This window comes from Hyperolius riggenbachi, chromosome 2 (genome assembly GCF_040937935.1).
Source record: "Hyperolius riggenbachi isolate aHypRig1 chromosome 2, aHypRig1.pri, whole genome shotgun sequence".
NCBI lineage: Eukaryota > Metazoa > Chordata > Amphibia > Anura > Hyperoliidae > Hyperolius > Hyperolius riggenbachi.
Genome location: NC_090647.1, coordinates 443,761,838 through 443,784,363, shown reverse-complemented (window position 1 = coordinate 443,784,363; position 22,526 = coordinate 443,761,838). Strand labels below are relative to the sequence as shown.

Genomic DNA, 22,526 nt, shown 5'->3' with positions numbered 1-22,526 from the left:
CGGGCAACTGGAATTTAAAAAAAGAAAATAAATATGGCAGCCTCCATATCACTCTCACCTCGGGTTTCCTTAAACCTCCAGACACAAACTAGTCTACCATGGAAACTAGCATTTACCGTACTAATCACCTACCTAACCGAAAACTGGGAGCCAGATTATGAATACTATGAACTTGGATATGGAATACAGATTCTGTCAGCGTGGCTATCAGCATGTGACTTCAGAACACCCAAGGCACATAGTCTAAGGGACCCCCACTTCATCAGAGCACCCCAAAACAGATGCAGTGGTCAGAAGATTCTTTGCTGTGAAGGACTTCTAAGATGTGGCCCAAAGGTCCACCCCATTGACAGCCACACAAAACAGGGAGCTCTGCCATAGGAACTCTACTTGGTTGGAGATGGTGAAGCAGAACTGGCAGATGATCAAAGGAGTCAAATAGCTAGCTGAGGTCAGGGCTAGCCAACAGTAGACTTGAGTAGAAGGTGGGTAAGTAACCTAGGCAGGCAGCATTCAGGGTCAGACAAAAAGAATAGTAGAAGGCCAAGGCAGGTGGCAGACAAGGCAAAGTTAGTACATGAATGTCAAATTTTTGAACCAGTAATAATACAATAGCATCAACTAGGATCCTACTTCTAATATAAATGCATGCAGTAATCAATTCAAACTCTAAATAAATGAAATATTTGCACTTCTAATGAATGCAAATTTAGCATCAAGCTTTAAAGGGAACCTAAAGTGAGAGGAATATGAAGGTTAACATTTTATTTAGTTTTATACAATACCAGTTGCCTGGCAGTCCGGCTGATGTTTGAAACATCAGTAGTGTCTGATCCGCAAACCTGAAAAAAAGCATACAGCAAATCCAGTCAAACATCTGATCTGCATGCTTGTTCAGAGTGGATGGATAATGGCTCTTTCAAACAACTGGCTAAAGGGCGTGTTAAACCCGCTGTTTAGCCTTTGATTACCAGGGTCAAGCTCCCTTCTGTTGTAAAACAACACAACCAAATGGGAGCATTCATACCACATGCGTGTCAGTGGTTGACATGGGGTGCGGCTACCGAATGGTAAAAAATAACCACTGCATGTAGAGTCTCGGACGAACATACAGTGGTCGCTGCAAGTGCTGGATGCTTGCACCAGGTTGCAAGCGCCCTGCACAGGAGAGGCTGTCAACGCGCAGTAAAGTGCACTGCTGGCAGCTCTTTGTGTAAAAGAGCAAGCAGAGGATCTGCAGGACAGCAAGGTAATTTGCATTGTCCGCAGGTTGGTGGCGTAGTGGTTAGTTCTCTTGCCTTGCAACGCTGGGTCCCCGGTTCAAATCCCAGCCGAGTCAACATCTGCAAGCGAGTTTGTATGTTCTCCCAGCGTCTGCGTGGGTTTCTTCCGGATACACTACACAATACATACATAGACATAGGACTATGGTAGGGATTAGAGTGTGAGCCCCTCAGAGGGACAGTTAAGTGACAAGACAATATACTCTGTACAGCACTGCAGAAGTTGTTGGTGCTATATAAATACTAAATAATAATAAAGTAATCTTCTTGTAGATGCGGGCAGCGGTGGATGGTGGCGTGGGATCGATCAGCGTGTATGGGGCTGGAGGAAGCCCCAGGTATGTATAGAATCTTTTCTTTACTTTAGCTCTGGTTCTCTTTAACCACTTGCCGACCGCCCACTACCTATGGGCGGCGTCAAAGTGGCATGCTCAGGACCACGTAACGCCGATGGGCGTCGAGTCCTGGGACTGGTTCTGGGACTCGTTCTGGACTCATTCTGGCCGGGGATGGGGTTGTTAACCCCTCGATCGCCGCAAGTAAAGCGTATAATACGATTTGTAATGTATACAAAGCGTATTATACAGGCTGCCTCCTGCCATGGTGGTCCTAGTGAGCGAGGGACCACCAGGCCAGGCTGCAGCCCTCCCTGTCTGCACCCAAGCAAACTGATCTGCCCCCGCCCCCGCCCCCTGATCGCCCACAGCACCCCTCAGACCCCCCCCCCCCCTGTCCACCCCCCAGACCCCTGTTTGCACCCAATCTCCCCCCTAATCACCCATCAATCACTCCCTGTCACTATCTGTCAACGCTGTTTTTTAGATTAGGTCCTAAACTGCCCCCTGGGGGCTCCTGTTCACCCCCTCAGATCCTCCCCAGACCCCCCCCCCCTGTGTACTGTATACATCTATTCTCCCCTGTAATCACCTGTCAATCACAAATCAATCACCACCTGTCACTGCCACCCATCAGCTCAGACCCTAACCTGCCCCTTGTGGGCACCTGATCACCCGCCCACACCTTCAGATTGCCCGCAGACCCACCCTCAGATCACCTCCGAAAGTGCATTGTTTACATCTGCTTCCCCTCTAATCACCCAGTGATCACCCATCAAACACCCCGTCACCACCTGTCATTGCTACCCATCAGATCAGACCCTAATCTGCCCCTTGCGGACACCCAATCACCCGCCACACCCTCAAATAGCCCCCCAGACCCCCTCTGATCAACTCGCCAGTGCACTGCTTGCATATATTCTCCCCTGTAATCACCTACTGATCACCTATCAATCACCCCATCACCCCCTGTCACTGCTACCCATCAGATCAGACCCTAATCTGCCCCTTTCGGGCACCCAATCACCCGCCCACACCCTCAGATAGCCCCCCAAACCCCCTCTGATCAACTCGCCAGTGCATTGCTTGCATATATTCTCCTCTGTAATCACCTAATGATCACCTATCAATCACCCCGTCACCCCCTGTCACCACCTGTCACTGCTACCCATCAGATCAGACCCTAATCTGCCCCTTGCGGGCACCCAATCACCCGCCCACACCCTCAGATAGCCCCCAAGACCCCTCTGATCACCTCCCCAGTGCATTATTTACATCTGTTCTACCCTCTAATCACCCATCAATCACCCACTGTCACCACCTGTCACTGCTACCCATCAGATCAGACCCTCATGTGCCCCTTGCGGGCACCCAATGACCGGCCCACGCCCTCAGATACCCCCGATCACCTCCCCAGTGCATTGCTTACATCTATTCCTCCCTCTATTCACACCCTGAGACACCCATCAATCACCTCCTGTCACCCCCTAGCACACCTACCCATCAAATCAGGCCCTAATTTTTGCAGTGTGGGCTCCTGATCACTCGGCCACATCCTCAGACCCCCTTCCGATCACCTCCCCAGTGCATTGATTGCATCTATTCTCCCCTCTAATCACCCACTGAGACACCCATCAATCACCTCCTGTCACCCCCTAGCACTCCTATCCATCAGATCAGGCCCTAATCTGCCCCCCCTGCGGGCTTCTGATCACCCGGCCAAACCCTCACCCGCCCCACCGCAGTGACAGAATTTTTTTTTCTGATCACTGCTGGTACGACTTAATTGTGGCGAGACCAACCGTTATGCCACAAAATACGCAACCGCCAATCCAAGAAGCTACTATGCCCAGCCTTTTCGGTGGAAGCCACTCCAAGTTTCTGAACGTAACATTTTTCGGGGCCTTCTCCTTAACATGGGTCTAGTCAAAAAGAAGTATTAGTTATTGGTCTAAGCACCCAATACATCACATGCCCATGTTCTCTGCTGCCATGTCCAGGTCACGATTTGAGAATATCCTGCGCTTCCTGCACTTCAGTGCCAATACAACCTGTCATCTAAGAGGCCACCCTGCTTATGACTGGTTCCACAAAATTCGGCCCCTCATAGACCACCTGTCATCAAAATTTGCAGATGCATAAAACCCTGGACAGTCATTTTGAGGCATTTGGTTTCTAGACTACTCCTCATGGTTTTGGGCCCCTAAAATGCCAGGGCCGTATAGGAACCCCACAAGTGACCCCATTTTAGAAAGAAGACTCCCCAAGGTATTCCGTTAGGTGTATGATGAGTTCATAGAAGATTTTATTTTTTGTCAAAAGTTAGCGGAAATTGATTTGAAGTGTCATTTTCCACTAACTTGTTACAAAAAATAAAATCTTCTATGAACTCACCATACACCTAACGGAATACCTTGGGATGTCTTCTTTCTAAAATGGGGTCACTTGTGGGGTTCCTATACTGCCCTGGAATTTTAGGGGCCCTAAACCGTGAGGAGTAGTCTAGAAACCAAATGCCTCAAAATGACCAGTGAATAGGACGTTGGGCCCCTTAGCGCACCTAGGCTGCAAAAAAGTGTCACACATGTAGGGTATTACCGTACTCAGGAGAAGTAGTATAATGTGTTTTGGGGTGTATTTTTACACATACCCATGCTGAGTGGGAGAAATATCTCTGTAAATGACACACACAATTGTCCATTTACAGAGATATTTCTCCCACCCAGCATGGGTATGTGTAAAAATACACCCCAAAACACATTATACTACTTCTCCTGAGTACAGCGATACCACTTGTGACACTTTTTTGCAGCCTAGGTGCGCTAAGCGGCCCAACGTCCAATGAGTACCTTTAGGATTTCACAGGTCATTTTGAGACATTTGATTTCAAGACTACTCCTCACGGTTTAGGGCCCCTAAAATGCCAGGGCAGTATAGGAACACCACAAATGACCCCATTATAGAAAGAAGACATCCCAAGGTATTCCACTAGGAGTATGGTGAGTTCATAGAAGATTTTATTTTTTGTCACAAGTTAGTGGAAATTGATTTTTATTGATTTTTTTCACAAAGTGTCATTTTCAAATAACTTGTGACAAAAAATAAAATCTTCTATGAACTCACCATACTCCTAACGGAATACCTTGGGGTGTCTTCTTTCTAAAATGGGGTCATTTGTAGGGTTCCTATACTGTCCTGGCATTTTAGGCGCCGTAAACCGTGAGGAGTAGTCTTGAAACCAAATGTCTCAAAATGACCTGTGAAATCCTAAAGGTACTCATTGGACTTTGGGCCCCTTAGCGCAGTTAGGGTGCAAAAAAGTGCCACACATGTGGTATTGCTGTATTCGGGAGTAGTAGTATTATGTGTTTTGGGATGTATTTTTATACATACTCATGCTGGGTGGGAGAAATATCTCTGTAAATGGACAATTGTGTGTAAAAAAAAAATCAGAAAAATCTCATTTACAGAGATATTTCTCCCACCCAGCATGGGTATGTGTAAAAATACACCCCAAAACACATTATACTATTTCTCCTGAGTACGGCGATACCACATGTGTGACACTTTTTTGCAGCCTAGGTGCGCTAAGGGGCCCAAAGTCCTATGAGCACCTTTAGGCTTTACAGGGGTGCTTACAATTAAGCACCCCCCAAAAGCCAGGACAGTAAACACACCCCACAAATAACCGCACTTTGAAAAGTAGACATCCCAAAGTATTCAGAGAGGGGCATGGTGAGTCCGTGTCAGATTTCTCTTTTGTTTGTCACAAGTTAGAAGAAATGGAAACTTTTTTTAATTTATTTTTTTTATCACAAAGTGTCATTTTCCGCTAACTTGTGACAAAAAATAAAATCTTCTATGAACTCACCATGCCTCTTAGTGAATACTTTGGGATGTCCTCTTTCCAAAATGGGGTCATTTGGGGGGTATTTATACTATCCTGGAATTCTAGCACCTCATGAAACCTGACAGGTGCTCAGAAAAGTCAGAGATGCTTCAAAATGTAAAAATTCACTTTTTGCACCATAGTTTGTAAACGCTATAACTTTTACCTAAACCAATAAATATACACTTATTGGATTTTTTTTTTATCAAAGACATGTAGCACACTACATTTGGACAAAAATGTATATAGAAATTTTACTTTATTTGAAAAATGTCAGCACAGAAAGTAAAAAAAAACAAACATTTTTTTTGACAAAATTCATGTCTTTTTTGATGAATATAATAAAAACTAAAAATCACAGCAGCAATCAAATAGCACCAAAAGAAAGCTGTATTAGTGACAAGAAAAGGAGGTAAAATTAATTTAGGTGGTAGGTTGTATGGCCGAGCAATAAACTGTTAAAGCTGCAGTGGTCTGAATGGAAAAAAAGTGTCTGGTCCTTAAAGGGACACTTAAGTCTCAGAAAAAAAATGAGTTTTACTCACCTGGGGCTCCTAGCAGCCCCCTGCAGCTGTATTGTGCCCACACCGACTCCATCAGATGCTCCTGGCCTCGCCAGCAGCCACATCCGGTTTTGGCGACAGGAGCCGACAGGCAGGGAACACGAGTGATTCTTCGCGTTCCCGGCCACAATAGAGCCCTCTATGCTGCTATATGATATATACTGTATGCTATAGCAGCATAGAGGGCGCTGTTGTGGCCGGGAACGCGAAGAATCACTCGCGTTCCTGGCCTGTCACCGAAAGTGGCTGTCGGCGAGGCCAGGAGCATCTGATGGAGTCGGCGTGGGCACAATACAGCTGCAGGGGGCTGCTAGGAGCCCCAGGTGATTAAAACTCATTTTTTTTCCAGAGACTTAAGTGTCCTTTTAAGGGGTTTTATGACTGCAGTCCTTAAGTGGTTAAACAGGGATCACATTTGCAGGGCATTTAAATATGCAGCAAGATTAAGTGTCCAGCACAAGTGGGGATTGCCTGATGCCGGTCGGATACATGTGCTTATCACCGGATGCAGTGAAGCCACTGGAACCTGCAGAAGTGTAAAAGACAGCATCTGGAGGATTGGTAAGTTGCTAGGGCTGTGGAGTCAGTATAAAAATCATCCGACTCCAGGTACCCAAAATGGCTCTGACTCCTCGACTCCGACACCTCAGTCTAAACTTACCAGGGCTGTGGATTTGGTGCAAAAATCATTCAACTCCGACTCCAACTCCGACTCCAGGTACCCAAAATTGCCCCGACCCTGATTCCTCGACTCCGACTCCTCAGCCCTGGCTTCTGCTGTGCAAAAGTTCTGCACATTGTAAAAGTACTGCCCCTGTTGTCCACCTCAGGCATGGCGGTTAGTTGAGACTTCTGAATGCCTCTGAGTTCCGGGTAACAGGGACTCAGGTATCCAAAAACACAATGCAATTCATGGAAAAGCACCTCATGGTGTCTGGAAAAAGGCAGCAAGTTGTCCGTTTTTTAAAAGATGAATATTAAAAATGTGAAAAGCCCATTGAACAACTTTGGATGTAAGTGCTAGTGCGTTCTCACCTTAGGCTACATGGAGAGTTGCATTGCATTCCCTGTAAAAACAGCAATGGAAGGGAAAAGTCACACACAGAGAAGCATACAGTACATAGAAAGGATGCTTCACTGCAACTGTTAATGTGTGTGTTATGTGGTACCGCACTACATGCATCACGTTATGCCCAACGGATCCATTGCACCGCACTTGTAGGGCGCCAATGTGAACTTACCATTGCAATCTAATTGCATCACTTTAACAATGCAATTTTCTTTCAAAACAACCTTCAGGTGCAATCCTTGCAAACACCACTGTGGTCTTAGGTATTGATAAATGTGTCCTGTCACTAAAAAGGGTACACTCTAACCCTAGGTGTAGTGACCCACACTGTAAGGTCAAAAGCACATCAAGCATCTTCCATCCTGGATAAATGTCCCAGTTTAGCAGGAAGCAGCGTGTGTATACGTATCTATGCAGAGCAGGAGACCGGCGGCAAGTGAGTGATTGGCGATTGGAACCAGGGAGGTGAGTTAATATTTACTGCGCTTCCCTGCTACAATCACTCTGCATCTGAGGGGGGGAGCATGGAGGGCGGCCTGGGAAGAGGAAGGGAGAGGTCGGGCTGCCCTCCCTCCTCCATTATTGGGGGGGGGGACCTACCTACCTACCTACCTTATACTGGGGGGCAGCTACCTAATCTAACCTATACTGGGGGGCAGCTACCTAATCTAACCTATACTGGGGGGCACATACCTATCTAGCCTATATTGGGGGGCAGCTACCTAATCTAACCTATACTGGGGGCAGCTACCTAATCTAACCTATACTGGGGGGCAACTACGTATCTATCCTATACTGGGGGGCAGCTACCTAATCTAACCTATACTGGGGGGCAGCTACCTAATCTAACCTATACTGGGGGCAGCTACCTATCTAACCTATACTGGGGGGCACCTACCTAATCTAACCTATACTGGGGGCAGCTACCTATCTATCCTATACTGGGGGGCAGCTACCTAATCTAACCTATACTGGGGACAGCTACCTATCTATCTATCCTATACTGGGGGGCAGCTACCTAATCTAACCTATACTGGGGGACAGCTACCTAATCTAACGTATACTGGGGGGCACATACCTATCTAGCCTATATTGGGGGGCAGCTACCTGATCTAACCTATACTGGGGGCAGCTACCTAATCTAACCTATACTGGGGACAGCTACCTATCTATCCTATACTGGGGGGCAGCTACCTAATCTAACCTATACTGGGGGGCAGCTACCTATCTAACCTGTACTGGGGGCACCTACTTATCTAACCTGTATTGGGGGCACCTAACTACCTAGCTAGCCTATACTGGTGGCAACTATACTGGCTACCTATATTGGAGGCACCTACCTAACTAACCTATACTGGGGGCACCTACCTATCTAACCTATGCTGGGGGCAACTTTTCTGCCTACCTATATTTGAGGCACCCACCTAGCTAACCTGTACTAGGAGCATCTACCTATCTAACTTATACTGGGGGCGCCTGCCTATCTAACCTATACTGGGGACAACTATACTGGCTACCTATACTGGAGGCACCTACCTGACTAACCTATACTGGGGGCAACTATACTAGGTCACCTATGCCTGGCTACCTATACTGGGGGAACCTATAGCTGGCTACCTATACTGGGGTACCTATTCCTGGCTACCTATACTGGGGGGACCTATACTGAGTGCAACTAGACCTGGCTTACCTATACTGCGGGCACCTGTACCTGGCTCCGCAGCGGGGGGAGGCGCAATTTTTACACCCTCGCCCTGGGTGCATTTTAGCCTAGAAACTGCCTTGGGCATGAATCTGGCTTTGGAATCTAGGCCAGGACATTATACCTGCCCAATGCAGATTACTGATTGCCAATACCTTACTGGCCACAAAGATTGCTATATCAAGGCATTGGAAAGACCCAGTCTGCCCCACTTTACCTGAAATTATTCAGATAGTGAATGTGGACTTTAAATATGAAATTGTGTATGCTAACTCAACTGGCCAAACTGAAAACACTATAAAGAAATGGGGGGTTGGGAATGTTGACCCATAGAGGTTACAAGAAATTATACATTTACAGGGCACACTATTATAACTTCTCTAAACAACCACCTGGAGGTCTGGGAAGAGCATTGAAGGCCGTGGAGAGTGATACTGTTCAATCACATATATGGCAAGTTGTTTAATTTTGGTTTGTTTGTTTTTTATATTGTTCCACTTTTTTTTTCTTTATTCTCGTTGCACAGCAAGTTTCATGACCATGTTTATTGTTTCAAAGTTGGCGTTAGCTATGCTATGCTTTATTGCAAAGGATTGATGTGTAGACTGAAAGGGTTTGATTCACTAAACCATGATAACTCAAATATCACACCTTATAAAAGATATCACACCTTATGAAAAGATATCACACATTATCAAAGTTAACATGCCTTATCAGAGTTGCATAGCGAGCGCTACGAACACATAGGACGAGTGCCATTGCCAATTAGCAAGCATAAGTTCGTAGCGCTCGCTATGATACTCTGATAAGGCGTGCTACGTTTGATAAGGTGTGATATCTTTGATAAGGTGTGATATCTTTTCATAAGGTGTGATATTTGAGTTATCACGGTTTAGTGAATCAAGCCCATTGAGTGCTATGTTATTTTTATAAAAAGTGGCTGTATTTGTAAACATGTGATCTTGTAACAGGGTGTTTTTCTATCTTGCCACAATAAAAAACAAACAAAAAGAGAGCGTCACAGGGTGCCACTGAATCCTCTTCCACTCCTCTATAATTAAGCTGGTGGATGTTAGAGATCTTGTGCTCCTCTGTTTGAGGATACTCTACAGATGCTCAATATAGTTTAGTTCTTTAGACATGCTGGGCCAGTCCAGCACCTTTACCTTCTTTAGCAAGGTAGTGGTCATTATGGAGGTGTGTTTGGGGTCATTATCATGATGGAAAACTGCCCTGCAGCCCAGTTTCCGAAGGGAGGGGATCATGCTCTGCTTTAGTATATCTTAGTAACTGTTAGCATTCATGGCTCTCTCAATTAACTGTAGCTTCCCAGTGTCGGTGGCACTCATGCAGTCCCAAACCATGATACTTCTACCACCAGGATTGACTGTAGGCAAGACCGGAGCAGTGCTTTTCAGCGCTGCTAGATTTGGGCGCAGCCGGCGCCTCCATAGACTTCAATAGGAATCATTCCTATTGAAGCGCTCAGTGAGTAACGTCGGCTCCGTCAGAAGACGGAGCCGAAGTTGTTTAAAAATATAATAATTCGGCCTCCAGCAATCGCTGGAAGCCGAATTATTTCATTTCCCCACTATCCATGTCGACCTGGAGGGGGAATAGTAATTAAATTGGCCCTGACTTGTGCAGAAGCAGGATCAGCTATATACAGCTGTATCCTGCGCCCAAATCTACCGGCGCCGATTTCAAATGTACCCGGCAAGACACCCTTGTCTTTGTACTCCTCATCTGATTGTCTTTGACTTTGTACTCCTCATCTGATTGTCGACACATATGTTTGTAGCAGTCTGAACCAACTTAGTTTATCCTGGTCTCATCAGACCACAGGACATGGTTCCAGTAATCCAGTAGTAGACTGTTCGTCTTCAGCAAACCGTGGGCTTTCTTTTTCATCATCTTTAGAAGAGGCTTCCTTCTAGGACAAAAGCCATGCAGTCCAATTTGATGCAGTGTGCAGCGTTTAGTCTGAGCACTGACAGAGTGACCCCCCCCCCCCCCCACACACACACACACACACACCAAACTCTTCAGCAACTTTGTACTTTATATGCAAAAGACAGCCTCTGGATATGGCGCTGAGCATGTGCAACATCTCCAATCAACCATGGCGATGGCTTGTTCCGAGTAGACCCTGTCCTCTCAAACCACTGTGTGGTCTTGGTCACCATGCTGAAGCTCAGTTTTAGGGTGTTGGCAACCTTCGTGTAGCCTAGGCCATCTTTATCTAAACTATTCCTTTTTTTAAGATCCTCAGACTGTTCTCTGCCATGAGGTGCCACGTTCAACTTCCAGGATCCAGTGTGAGAGAGTGTAAGAGCGATAACACCAAATTTAACCTCTTGAGGACCGTGGGCTTTACCCCCCTTAAGGACCAGGCACTTTTTTCCATTCAGACCACTGCAGCTTTCACGGTTTAATGCTCGCTCATACAACCTACCACCTAAATGAATTTTGGCTCCTTTTCTTGTCACTAATAAAGCTTTCTTTTGGTGCTATTTGATTGCTGCTACGATTTTTACTTATTATATTCATCAAAAAAGACATGAATTTTGGCTAAAAAATGATTTTTTTAACTTACTGTGCTGACATTTTTCAAATAAAGTAAAATTTCTGTATACATGCAGCGCGAAAAATGTGGACAAACATGTTTTTGATTAAAAGAAACCCATTCAGTGTATATTTATTGGTTTGGGTGAAAGTTATAGCGTTTACAAACTATGGTGCAAAAAGTGAATTTTCCCATTTTCAAGCATCTATGACTTTTCTGACCCCCTGTCATGTTTCATGAGGGGCTAGAATTCCAGGATAATATAAATACCCCCCAAATGACCCCATTTTGGAAAGAAGACATCCCAAAGTATTCACTGAGAGGCATAGTGAGTTCATAGAAGATATTATTTTTTGTCACAAGTAAGCGGAAAATGACACTTTGTGACAAAAAAAAAAAGTTTTCATTTCTTCTAACTTGCGACAAAAAAAAAATGAAATCTGCCACGAACTCACCATGCCCCTCTATGAATACCTTGAAGTGTCTACTTTCCAAAATGGGGTCATTTGTGGGGTGTGTTTACTGTCTTCGCATTTTGGGGGGTGCTAATTTGTAAGCACCCCTGTAAAGCCTAAAGGTGCTCATTGGACTTTGGGCCCCTTAGCGCAGTTAGGCTGCAAAAAAGTGCCACACATGTGGTATTGCCGTACTCAGGAGAAGTAGTATAATGTGTTTTGGGGTGTATTTTTACACATACCGATGCTGGGTGGGAGAAAAATCTCTGTAAATGACAATTTTTTAATTTTTTTTTACACACAATTGTCCATTTACAGAGGTCTTTCTCCCACTCAGCATTGGTATGTGTAAAAATACACCCCAAAACACATTATACTACTTCTCCTGAGTACAGCGATACCACATGTGTGTCACTTTTTTGCACCCTAACTGCGCTAAGGGGCCCAAAGTCCAATGAGTAACTTTAGGATTTCACAGGTCATTTTGAGAAATTTCGTTTCAAGACTACTCCTCACGGTTTAGGGCCCCTAAAATGCCAGGACAGTATAGGAACCCCACAAATGACCCCATTTTAGAAAGAAGACAGCCCAAGGTATTCCGTTAGTAGTACGGTGAGTTCATAGAAGATTTTATTTTTTGTCACAAGTTAGCGGAAAATGACACTTTGTGAAAAAAACCAATAAAAATCAATTTCCGCTAACTTGTGACAAAAAATAAAATCTTCTATGAACTCGCCGTACTACTAATAGAATACCTTGGGGTGTCTTCTTTCTAAAATGGGGTCATTTGTGGGGTTCCTATACTGTCCTGGCATTTTAGGGGCCCTAAACCGTGAGGAGTAGTCTTGAAACAAAATTTCTCAAAATGACCTGTGAAATCCTAAAGGTACTCATTGGACTTTGGGCCCCTTAGCGCAGTTAGGGTGCAAAAAAGTGCCACACATGTGGTATCGCCGTACTCGGGAGAAGTAGTACAATGTGTTTTGGGGTGTATTTTTACACATACCCATGCTGTGTGTGAGAAATAACATTGTAAATGGACAATTGTGTGTAAAAACATCAAAAGATTGTCATTTACAGAGGTATTTCTCCCACCCAGCATGGGTATGTGTAAAAATACACCCCAAAACACATTATACTACTTCTCCCGAGTACGGCGATACCACATGTGTGGCACTTTTTTGCACCCTAACTGCGCTAAGGGGCCCAAAGTCCAATGAGTACCTTTAGGATTTCACAGGTCATTTTTGTTTCAAGACTACTTCTCACGGTTTAGGGCCCCTAAAATGCCAGGGCAGTATAAAAACCCCACTAATGACCCCATTTTAGAAAGAAGACACCCCAAGGTATTCCGTTAGGAGTATAGCGAGTTCATAGAAGATTTTATTTTTTGTCACAAGTTAGCGGAAATTGATTTTAATTGTTTTTTTTCACAAAGTGTAATTTTCCGCTAACTTGTGACAAAAAATAAAATCTTCTATGAACTCACCATACTCCTAACGGAATACCTTTGGGTCTCTTCTTTCTAGAATGGGGTCATTTGTGGGGTTCCTATACTGCCCTGGCATTTTAGGGGCCCTAAACCGTGAGGAGTAGTCTTGAAACCAAATGTCGCAAAATGACCTGTGAAATCCTAAAGGTACTCATTGGACTTTGGGCCCCTTAGCGTACTTAGGGTGTAAAAAAGTGCCACACATGTGGTACCGCCGTACTCAGGAGAAGTAGTATAATGTGTTTTGGGGTGTATTTTTACACATACCCATGCTGGGTGGGAGAAATATCTCTGTAGATGACAACTGTTTGATTTTTTTTATTGTCCATTTACAGAGAGATTTCTCCCACCCAGCATGGGTATGTGTAAAAATACACCCCAAAACACATTATACTACTTTTCCTGAGTACGGCGATACCACATGTGTGACACTTTTTTGCAGCCTAGGTGCGCTAAGGGGCCCAACGTCCTATTCACAGGTCATTTTGAGGCATTTGTTTTCTAGACTACTCCTCACGGTTTAGGGCCCCTAAAATGCCAGGGCAGTATAGGAACCCCACAAGTGACCCCATTTTAGAAAGAAGACACCCCAAGGTATTCCGTTAGGTGTATGGCGAGTTCATAGAAGATTTTATTTTTTGTCACAAGTTAGTGAAAAATGACACTTTGTGAAAAAAAAACAATAAAAATCAATTTCCGCTAACTTTTGACAAAAAATAAATTCTTCTATGAACTCGTCATACACCTAACAGAATACATTGGGGTGTCTTTTTTCTAAAATTGGGTCACTTGTGGGGTTCCTATACCGCCCTGGCATTTTACGGGCCCAAAACCGTGAGTAGTCTGGAAACCAAATGTCTCAAAATGACTGTTCAGGGGTATAAGCATCTGCAAATTTTGATGACAGGTGGTCTATGAGGGGGCGAATTTTGTGGAACCAGTCATAAGCAGGTGGCCTTTTAGATGACAGGTTGTATTGGGCCTGATCTGATGGATAGGAGTGCTAGGGGGGTGACAGGAGGTGATTGATGGGTGTCTCAGGGGGTGGTTAGAGGGGAAAATAGATGCAATCAATCAGATCAGATTGCCCGCAAGGGGCAGGTTAGGGGCTGATTGATGGGTGGCAGTGCCAGGGGGTGATTGATGGGTGGCAGTGACAGGGGGTGATTGATGGGTGATTGACAGGTGATCAGTGGGTTATTACAGGGAAGAACAGATGTAACTAATGCACTGGCGAATTGATAAGGGGGGGGGTCTGAGGGCAATCTGAGCGTGTAGGCGGGTGATTGGGTGCCCGCAAGGGGCAGATTTGGGTCTGATCTGATGGGTAACAGTGACAGGTGGTGATAGGGGGTGATTGATGGGTAATTAGTGGGTGTTTAGGGTAGAGAACAGATGTAAACACTGCACTTGGGAGGTGATCTGACGTCGGATCTGCGGGCGATCTATTGGTGTGGGTGGGTGATCAGATTGCCCGCAAGGGGCAGGTTAGGGGCTGATTGATGGGTGGAAGTGCCAGGGGGTGATTGATGGGTGGCAGTGACAGGGGGTGATTGATGGGTGATTGACAGGTGATTGACAGGTGATCAGTGGGTTATTACAGGGAAGAACAGATGTAACTAATGTACTGGCGAATTGATAAGGGGGGGTCTGAGGGCAATCTGAGCGTGTAGGCGGGTGATTGGGTGCCCGCAAGGGGCAGATTAGGGTCTGATCTGATGGGTAACAGTGACAGGTGGTGATAGGGGGTGATTGATGGGTAATTAGTGGGTGTTTAGGGTAGAGAACAGATGTAAACACTGCACTTGGGAGGTGATCTGACGTCGGATCTGCGGGCGATCTATTGGTGTGGGTGGGTGATCAGATTGCCCGCAAGGGGCAGGTTAGGGGCTGATTGATGGGTGGCAGTGCCAGGGGGTGATTGATGGGTGGCAGTGACAGGGGGTGATTGATGGGTGATTGACAGGTGATCAGTGCGTTATTACAGGGAAGAACAGATGTAACTAATGCACTGACGAATTGATAAGGGGGGGTCTGAGGGCAATCTGAGCGTGTAGACGGGTGATTGGGTGCCCGCAAGGGGCAGATTAGGGTCTGATCTGATGGGTAACAGTGACAGGTGGTGATTGATGGGTGATTGATGGGTAATTAGTGGGAGGTGATCTGACGACGGATCTGCGGGCGATCTATTGGTGTGGGTGGGTGATCAGATTGCCTGCAAGGGGCAGGTTAGGGGCTGATTGATGGGTGGCAGTGACAGGGGGTGATTGATGGGTGATTGATGGGTGATTGACAGGTGATTGACAGGTGATCAGGGGGATAGAGGTATACAGTACACAGGGGGGGGGGGGTCTGGGGAGAATCTGAGGGGTGGGGGTGGGGGTGATCAGGAGTCCCCAGGGGACAGTTTAGGGTTAAAAAAAAAATAGCGTTGACAGATAGTGACAGGGAGTGATTGATGGGTGATTAGGGGGGTGATTGGGTGTAAACAGGGGTCTAGGGGGTGGGCAGGGGGGGGGTCTGAGGGGTGCTGTGGGCGATCCGGGGGCAGGGGGGGGGGAGATCAGTGTGCTTGGGTGCAGATTAGGGTGGCTGCAGCCTGCCCTGGTGGTCCCTCGGACACTGGGACCACCAGGGCAGGAGGCAGCCTGTATAATACAGTTTGTAAACATTACAAAGTGTATTATACACTTTGTATGCGGCGATCGTCGGGTTAACATCCCGCCGGCGCTTCCGTATGGCCGGCGGGATGTTGCGGCGGGTGAGTGGAGACAGGCGCCGGCAGAGGATCGCGTCACGGATGACACGATCGCTCCGCCCATGCCCTTACAAGGATCGCCGCCTCTGTGGGTGAGCTGGTCCTTGCGGGCTCCACTTCCCGGCCGCCCCTGTGCGTTAGGCGGTCGGGAAGTGGTTAACACACGTGCTCCCCATTCACACCAGAGTCCTTGTAACACTAATGAGTAACACGACCCCAGCGAGAGAAAATGTCTAATTGGGTGGAATTTTGACATTTTGTACTCACTTTTGTTGCCAGGGATTAGTGGCATTATGGCCAGCTATTTTGATGGACACTAAATGTACACTTTTATACAAGCTGTACTACTTTACATTGTAGTAAAAGTGACGTATCTTCAAAGTTGTCCCATGAAAATATATAATAATATATGCACTAAAATGTGAGGAGTGTACTCACCTTTGTGAGATACTGTACATAATGGGTACATATGGTTTATGGGCCAAAAAAACATATGGATTTTGGACTCGAGTCAAAAACAGCACATCATAAATTGCAGTAAATAAATTATCAGTCAAATCGTCTGCCTCTTCTCCGCTCGGTGTGACTATACCATTGAAAATGTGGTACGCCACTATAAAACGTAGCCTGTGGCAATGTGTCTCAAACCTGTCCTTGTGACTCCCCAACGATGCAAGTTTTGCAGGCAACCTCCCCTATGCACAGGTGGGGTAATTAGTGTCTCAGCTACATGGAATCCACCAAGCTGAGGCACTAATTACCTCACTTGTGCATAGGGTGAGGTTGCCTGAAAAACATGCACCTTTGGGGAGTCATGAGGACAGGTTTGAGAAACACTGGCCTATGGACTAGTTTAGACGGAATCAGTTGCTGCCAGTTTTAACATATAAACAAGTGATGCACAGCACAGGTGAAAGAAATTTCCATGCTTCCCTATGGGTCAGTTTACATCTATGCGTTTCAACTGAAAGCTTTTCAAAATGAACTGCCAAAAAAAAAGTCCAGAACAACTAGTCAGTTAAAATGTATCCTCTGTCAGCTTAAAACCAAATACACACATCCTATCGTGATTAGCCAGTTTTACCACTTGGTTTTAGTAGGAGGGTCAGGGCCAGATTTACGATAAGGCACTGTAGACACGTGCCTACAGGCGCCTGATGATGGAAAGACTGCTCACTACCCTCCCAAAGCACCTCCCTCTTTCCCTATTGATCTCCCTTCGGTCAGGGGTACCTCTAGCTACTTCATACTTGGGGTCACCTCTATTTATTTAATATTGAGGGTACTTCTGGCTACCTAATACTAAAGGGCACCTGTAGCTATCCATGACGGGCAAGGGAAGTAAGGGAAAAGTGATAGCTGGGCCAGTTTGTTGGGGACTTGCAGGTTCATGGAGGGCGGAGTCTAAGCTGCCAGGACTTCTGTGCCTATAGGTTCCCATGAAGTAAATCCAGGCCTGATGAGGTCCAACAGATTTTGATTACTTCAGATTGTGTAGGTAAGCTTTCATATTACCTGGAACTGTTAAAATTGGCCAATCAAGATTGGATGTATGTTTGGCTTTATGCTGCTCAGATGCTTAATTAACCAGTTGGCAGCTACTGGATGAGCAGCTATTAGGTTTAATTATCTCAATTTCAAATTTTAGAGTGCAGTTAGACACCACCTTCAACTGCCACAATTTCCTACAGCAGGTAAATTCATTAATCTGTTCATCCAACACCATTACGAGGCGATTATACTGTCCATTGCAACGGAATGCAACAGATACAGTGTTAAAGGAGCCTAAATGCTTTGTTTTTCTATGCTTCTAAGTAGTCTCCTGCTTTGTGCAGTTAATTACTCCAGTGGCAATGTGTGGGTTTCTTGACAGATTCATGGCAACAGTACTGCAAAGAGTGCACAAGATACTGGTGCCAAAGTTGCAAAGAAGGGTGACCTGAGCTTGTGGTTAGTTTTGAAAATATTTAGCAAGCTGCTTAGTGAAATGGGAAGATTTTTTTTTTTTTTTTATCAAATGGCAAAATGACTTCTGATGCACCAAACTACATTTAGGGCAATCATTATAAAACAGCGGAATTTCCCTTTAAGTTTGCCGTTTGTGCTGCAATTTCATCCCACAGTCCAAAAACATTTTTGAAGCTTAATGGGACCCAACTCAAATTAGGGTGCACACACACACATCCAATTGCTTCCATGTAATATTGGCCAGCCTAGTGAATGTTTGTGCGAGTGCGATTTAAACATTTGATTGCAAGCTCCTGTGGCTTCAGGGATTTGGATAAATGGTCTGTTCTCTGCAAAGTACTGCAGTTTATGTCGATAGCAGAGATCTCTCCAGCTTGAAAGGAACTTTCTGACTAAGTGATTGATTAATTAATGAGCCAGGGCAAAGTCCCAGTTTCAGAAATGGAGTTTGTATACAGTCATATTTTAAGACCATCACAAATCATTGGTTTAAAGTGTGGATGATGAGGTGATATCAAAGGAAACACTCTAAAATACCTCTGGTGTGTACTGGATCATTGCTATGAATGTAGCTGAGGTGCCTAGTACAGAGAAACGTATGCACAGTGACTCCCCCTTATTGACTGAAGAAGTCGGTTCTACCTGCGAAACATGTTGCAAAGTGGACAGTACTCCAATAAAACGTGTGGTTGTTTTCTCCAATTAGACCATGTCATCGGTTGGGCAGTAAGTCCACCACTAGTTCCCATTTTAAACTGTTTTTAGTCTAATGTATTATTTTGGTGGCTCTGTTTATCCAATTTACGCATTGCTATGAATGTAAATTTCACAAAAACATTTTTGGGATAGCATTCCTGTTGACCAAGCCTTAAAGTACACCTGAACTGAGAGGTATATGGAGGCTGACATATCTGTTTCCTGTTGCTTGGCAGTCCTGCTGATCTCTTTGGCTTTATTGGTGTCTGAATCACACACCTGAAACAAGCACGTGGCTTACCCAGTCACACTTCAGTCAGAGCATGTTATCTGCATGCTTGTTTAGGGGCTATGGCTAAGGGCTCGTTTCCATATAGCACGCTCTCAGGTGCGATTATTGAAACATGATCACAGGGACCTCAGCCGCTTCCAGTTACACATGGCGATTCACCGCTGAATCGCTTGTACATGGTTTGCTGCATTTCGGGGCAATTAAGCCTGTCATCCTGTTCAGTATACTGACTGGGATGGCAAGCTCCGCCCCTGGCATATGATGCGCAACGCAGAGCCACGTGAATTTGGGTTAAGTGTAAATGACCCGTAAGATTATTAGAGGCAGAAGATCGGCAGGACAGCCAGGAAATCTGCATTGTTTAAAATGAAATAAATGTCAGCCTTCATATCCCTTTCAGTTCAGGTGTACTTTAACACCTTATTATGCATCCTTTACCATTATCCTGTTTGTTATGTTTTGAGATAATTATATACAGTGCTCATACAGTATTTATTATAGTCTGATACAATAGATACAATGAAAATGCACTTACCTAGTAGGAGAAGGAGTGCTAGTACTGCAGTGATGCAAATGAATAAGCCCAGAGCTATTTTAATGACTTTACTGGCAGAACTTTTCTTGTCAGACTTTGTATTCCCCATAGTTTCTTCTTCCATAAACTGTGCTGAGAAGAAAAGAAAAAAGCCTGCAGACAACTTCTCTTGCTGTGTTATGTCCCTCCAGTGAGTTTCCAATCACAGTCCCATGTTCTAAATGAGCAGTGTGAGCTTATGTCTCTTTCAAACAGTACACATCATTACAAGTTTCTGTCATTAGACCCCCTTCTCTCCTCCTCCTTCACAGGGGTGGGGAATGAGATGCAATAAAACAGCACAAGGGTTTTCCCAATCCCTCCTCTCCTGGTAAAAAAAAAAGATAACTACACACAGATCACATCAGCTGAAACTTGCCAAACTGAACTGTGACTAGCTCATACTTAGAAAACCTGAGAGCTTTGCAGAGTACACTATGCTGCTAGGCTGCACGGCACACATTATCCACATGTTGCTGGCTGGATGGGTGTAATCATTTTAGGATGGGTGGGTGTGTATCATTTGTGACATGCACTGCCTGGAACCCTGTGTTGGATGAGAGTTCATAAACTTCAAAACTTGGTACAGTTAAGCCTGCTCTTATCTCCACTTGTTAAGCTTCCAGACTGGGGTTTGTTTAAAAAAAAAAAAACGACATGGTCTGTCATCAAACAATCTTGTCTGCCTTATTTTACAGTACAAGTCACTGCAGGACACAAAGCTTTACATTTGCTTTTAATCTGTGCTTACTATTTGCACACTCTGCACATTGTGTTGCACAACCTGAAAAAAATGATTGCAAAGCAAGGAAGGAGAATTGTCACATTGTGTATTATGAATGCAAGGCAAGGTAACCCTAACCCTGCCCCCACCCTTTACCACAGCAAAGGCAACCCAGGAGCCCCTGTACCCTGCCCCACACATGAAATTTAGCCCCTGAGCGCTGCCGGAGCCCCACCCCCTCAACTCTACTGTGCTCTCCAATCCCCTGCATGATTAGAAAATCACCTCTACTGGTGCACTGCTCCTCCATCTGTGCTCCCCATCTTCATCCTGCTGTTTGCCACTTCTCAGTGGGGGAGATTTATCAACCCATTACCGACAGTTTTTTCTTCTTAATCTGTTCTAACCAGCAGGGAGAACAGTTCTGCATGATAATAAGAACCTTCTTAAATCCTAGTAATAGTTGCAGTTTAGCGTGAATTTCTAGAGCAGCACTACAGTTAAGAAAAGTGCAAATTCTTCCCTAAACTGGTGCAGATTAAGAAGTGCTTGATAGCAGTTCTACAGATGTAGAACTGCAGGCTAGACATGATTGCAGAGTGCAGGCTAGACATGATTTGTGGTGTGCTCCTCCTACCTGCTGAATCCCTCCCGAGAGCCTGCTGCTATCAGTGCAGCAGGTGTGTTGGTTACCTCAGCAACAGCAATTCCCCTCACACACTGCACTGTCTGAGAGACCTTCCTAGCTCCTCCCATTATACAACAGTTTTAGAAAGAATCTGTACTGTTTAGTGATTTCTTAAGATGCCTGAGACAGTTCTGGATGGATTTCTAAAAACCTACTAATATTTTGTCTCAGACACTCTTGATAAATCTGGCACAGTGATCCAGCCATTGTTATTGCATAATGACAAGCGACGGGTCATAGAGAAGAGGCAGCCCGCAGGGATGAAGATGGGGACCGGAGCAGAAAGCCAAAACAGGTGAGTTGCAGTGCTGATCATTCAGGTGGCCAGGGAACACAGTAGAGTTGAAGCAGGGTAATCTGGTAGCAGAGGTCTGGCAGCACTCAGCAGCCCTGGGGCGATTGCCCCTTTTGCCCGAATAGTAGCACCGGCCCTGGTTACAATGCTATCATAGTGTCCATAGCAACACAACTCAATGGATGTAGTGTGAAAGAACCCTTGAAGTATAGTAGTGGCCAGACACACAGTGCCACACAGTTCATACTGCCCAACTCCAATGAATGTCACCAGGGCAGACCATTCGTCACCACATATTGCATCCAATTTTCTGCCGTTGCTGATAAAAACATAGATCGTTAAGACAGCCCTGGCTGATGGAACCCCTTAAAGGACAACTGAAGCAAGAGGGATATGGAGGCTGCCATATTTATTTCCTGCCATATTTATTTCAACAATACCTGTTGCCTGCCTGGCAGCCCTGCTGATTTATTTAGCTGTGGTGGTGTCTGAAGTACACCAGAAACAAGCATGCAGCGAATCTCATCAGATCTGACAATAATGTCAGAAATACCTAATCTGTTGCCTGATAGTTCAGGGTCTATGGCTAAATGTATTAGAGGCAGAGGATAAGTAGGATAGACAGGCAACTAGTATTGCTTAAAAGGAAACAAACATGTCAGCCTCCATATCCCTCTCACTTCAGTTGTCCTTTAAACCAGAGTTCCCCAACCCTGTCCTCAAGGCCCACCAACAGTACATGTTTTGGCAGAAAACCACAAACATTCACAGGTGGGGTAATTAGTGTCTCAGCAGAGCTTATTAACTACCTCCATAGATTTCCACAAAACATGCACTGTTGGTGGGCCTGAGGACAGGGTTGGGGAACACTGCTTTAAACTACTGAGAGGACGTTCCAGGGTGGCAGAATAAAGGTGAAGGAAAAGCTCCACTGCAGATGTCTTCTCCGCGGTGATGACATCAGGCTGACCTTGAGGTCAGCATGTACAGCGCCTGCGCGAGCGGCGCTGTCAATCACCACCACGTGGACCGGAGCGTACTGCGCAGTACTCATGGGGTATTCTCAATGTTTTCTTTGTTTTCAACACCATTTTCTGAACAGCAGTTTAACTGCCAAAATAGTAAGATACCAGCCGGCCTCCCTAATCACTTGCACACTATTTTGGCAGTTAGACTT

At 45.4% G+C, this 22,526-nt stretch overlaps 1 protein-coding gene across 1 annotated transcript in view; it reads right to left on the bottom strand.

The window, feature by feature from the left end:
* PHEX (phosphate regulating endopeptidase X-linked) overlaps positions 1-20,084 on the bottom strand; it is a 297,029-nt gene extending 276,945 nt beyond the window's left edge. Inside the window, exon 1 of the mRNA XM_068270021.1 lies at positions 19,604-20,084. Coding sequence (XP_068126122.1) covers positions 19,604-19,727 — 124 coding nt within the window. The 5' untranslated portion in view covers positions 19,728-20,084. The remainder of the gene's footprint in view (positions 1-19,603) is intronic.
* Positions 20,085-22,526: the final 2,442 nt, after the last annotated feature.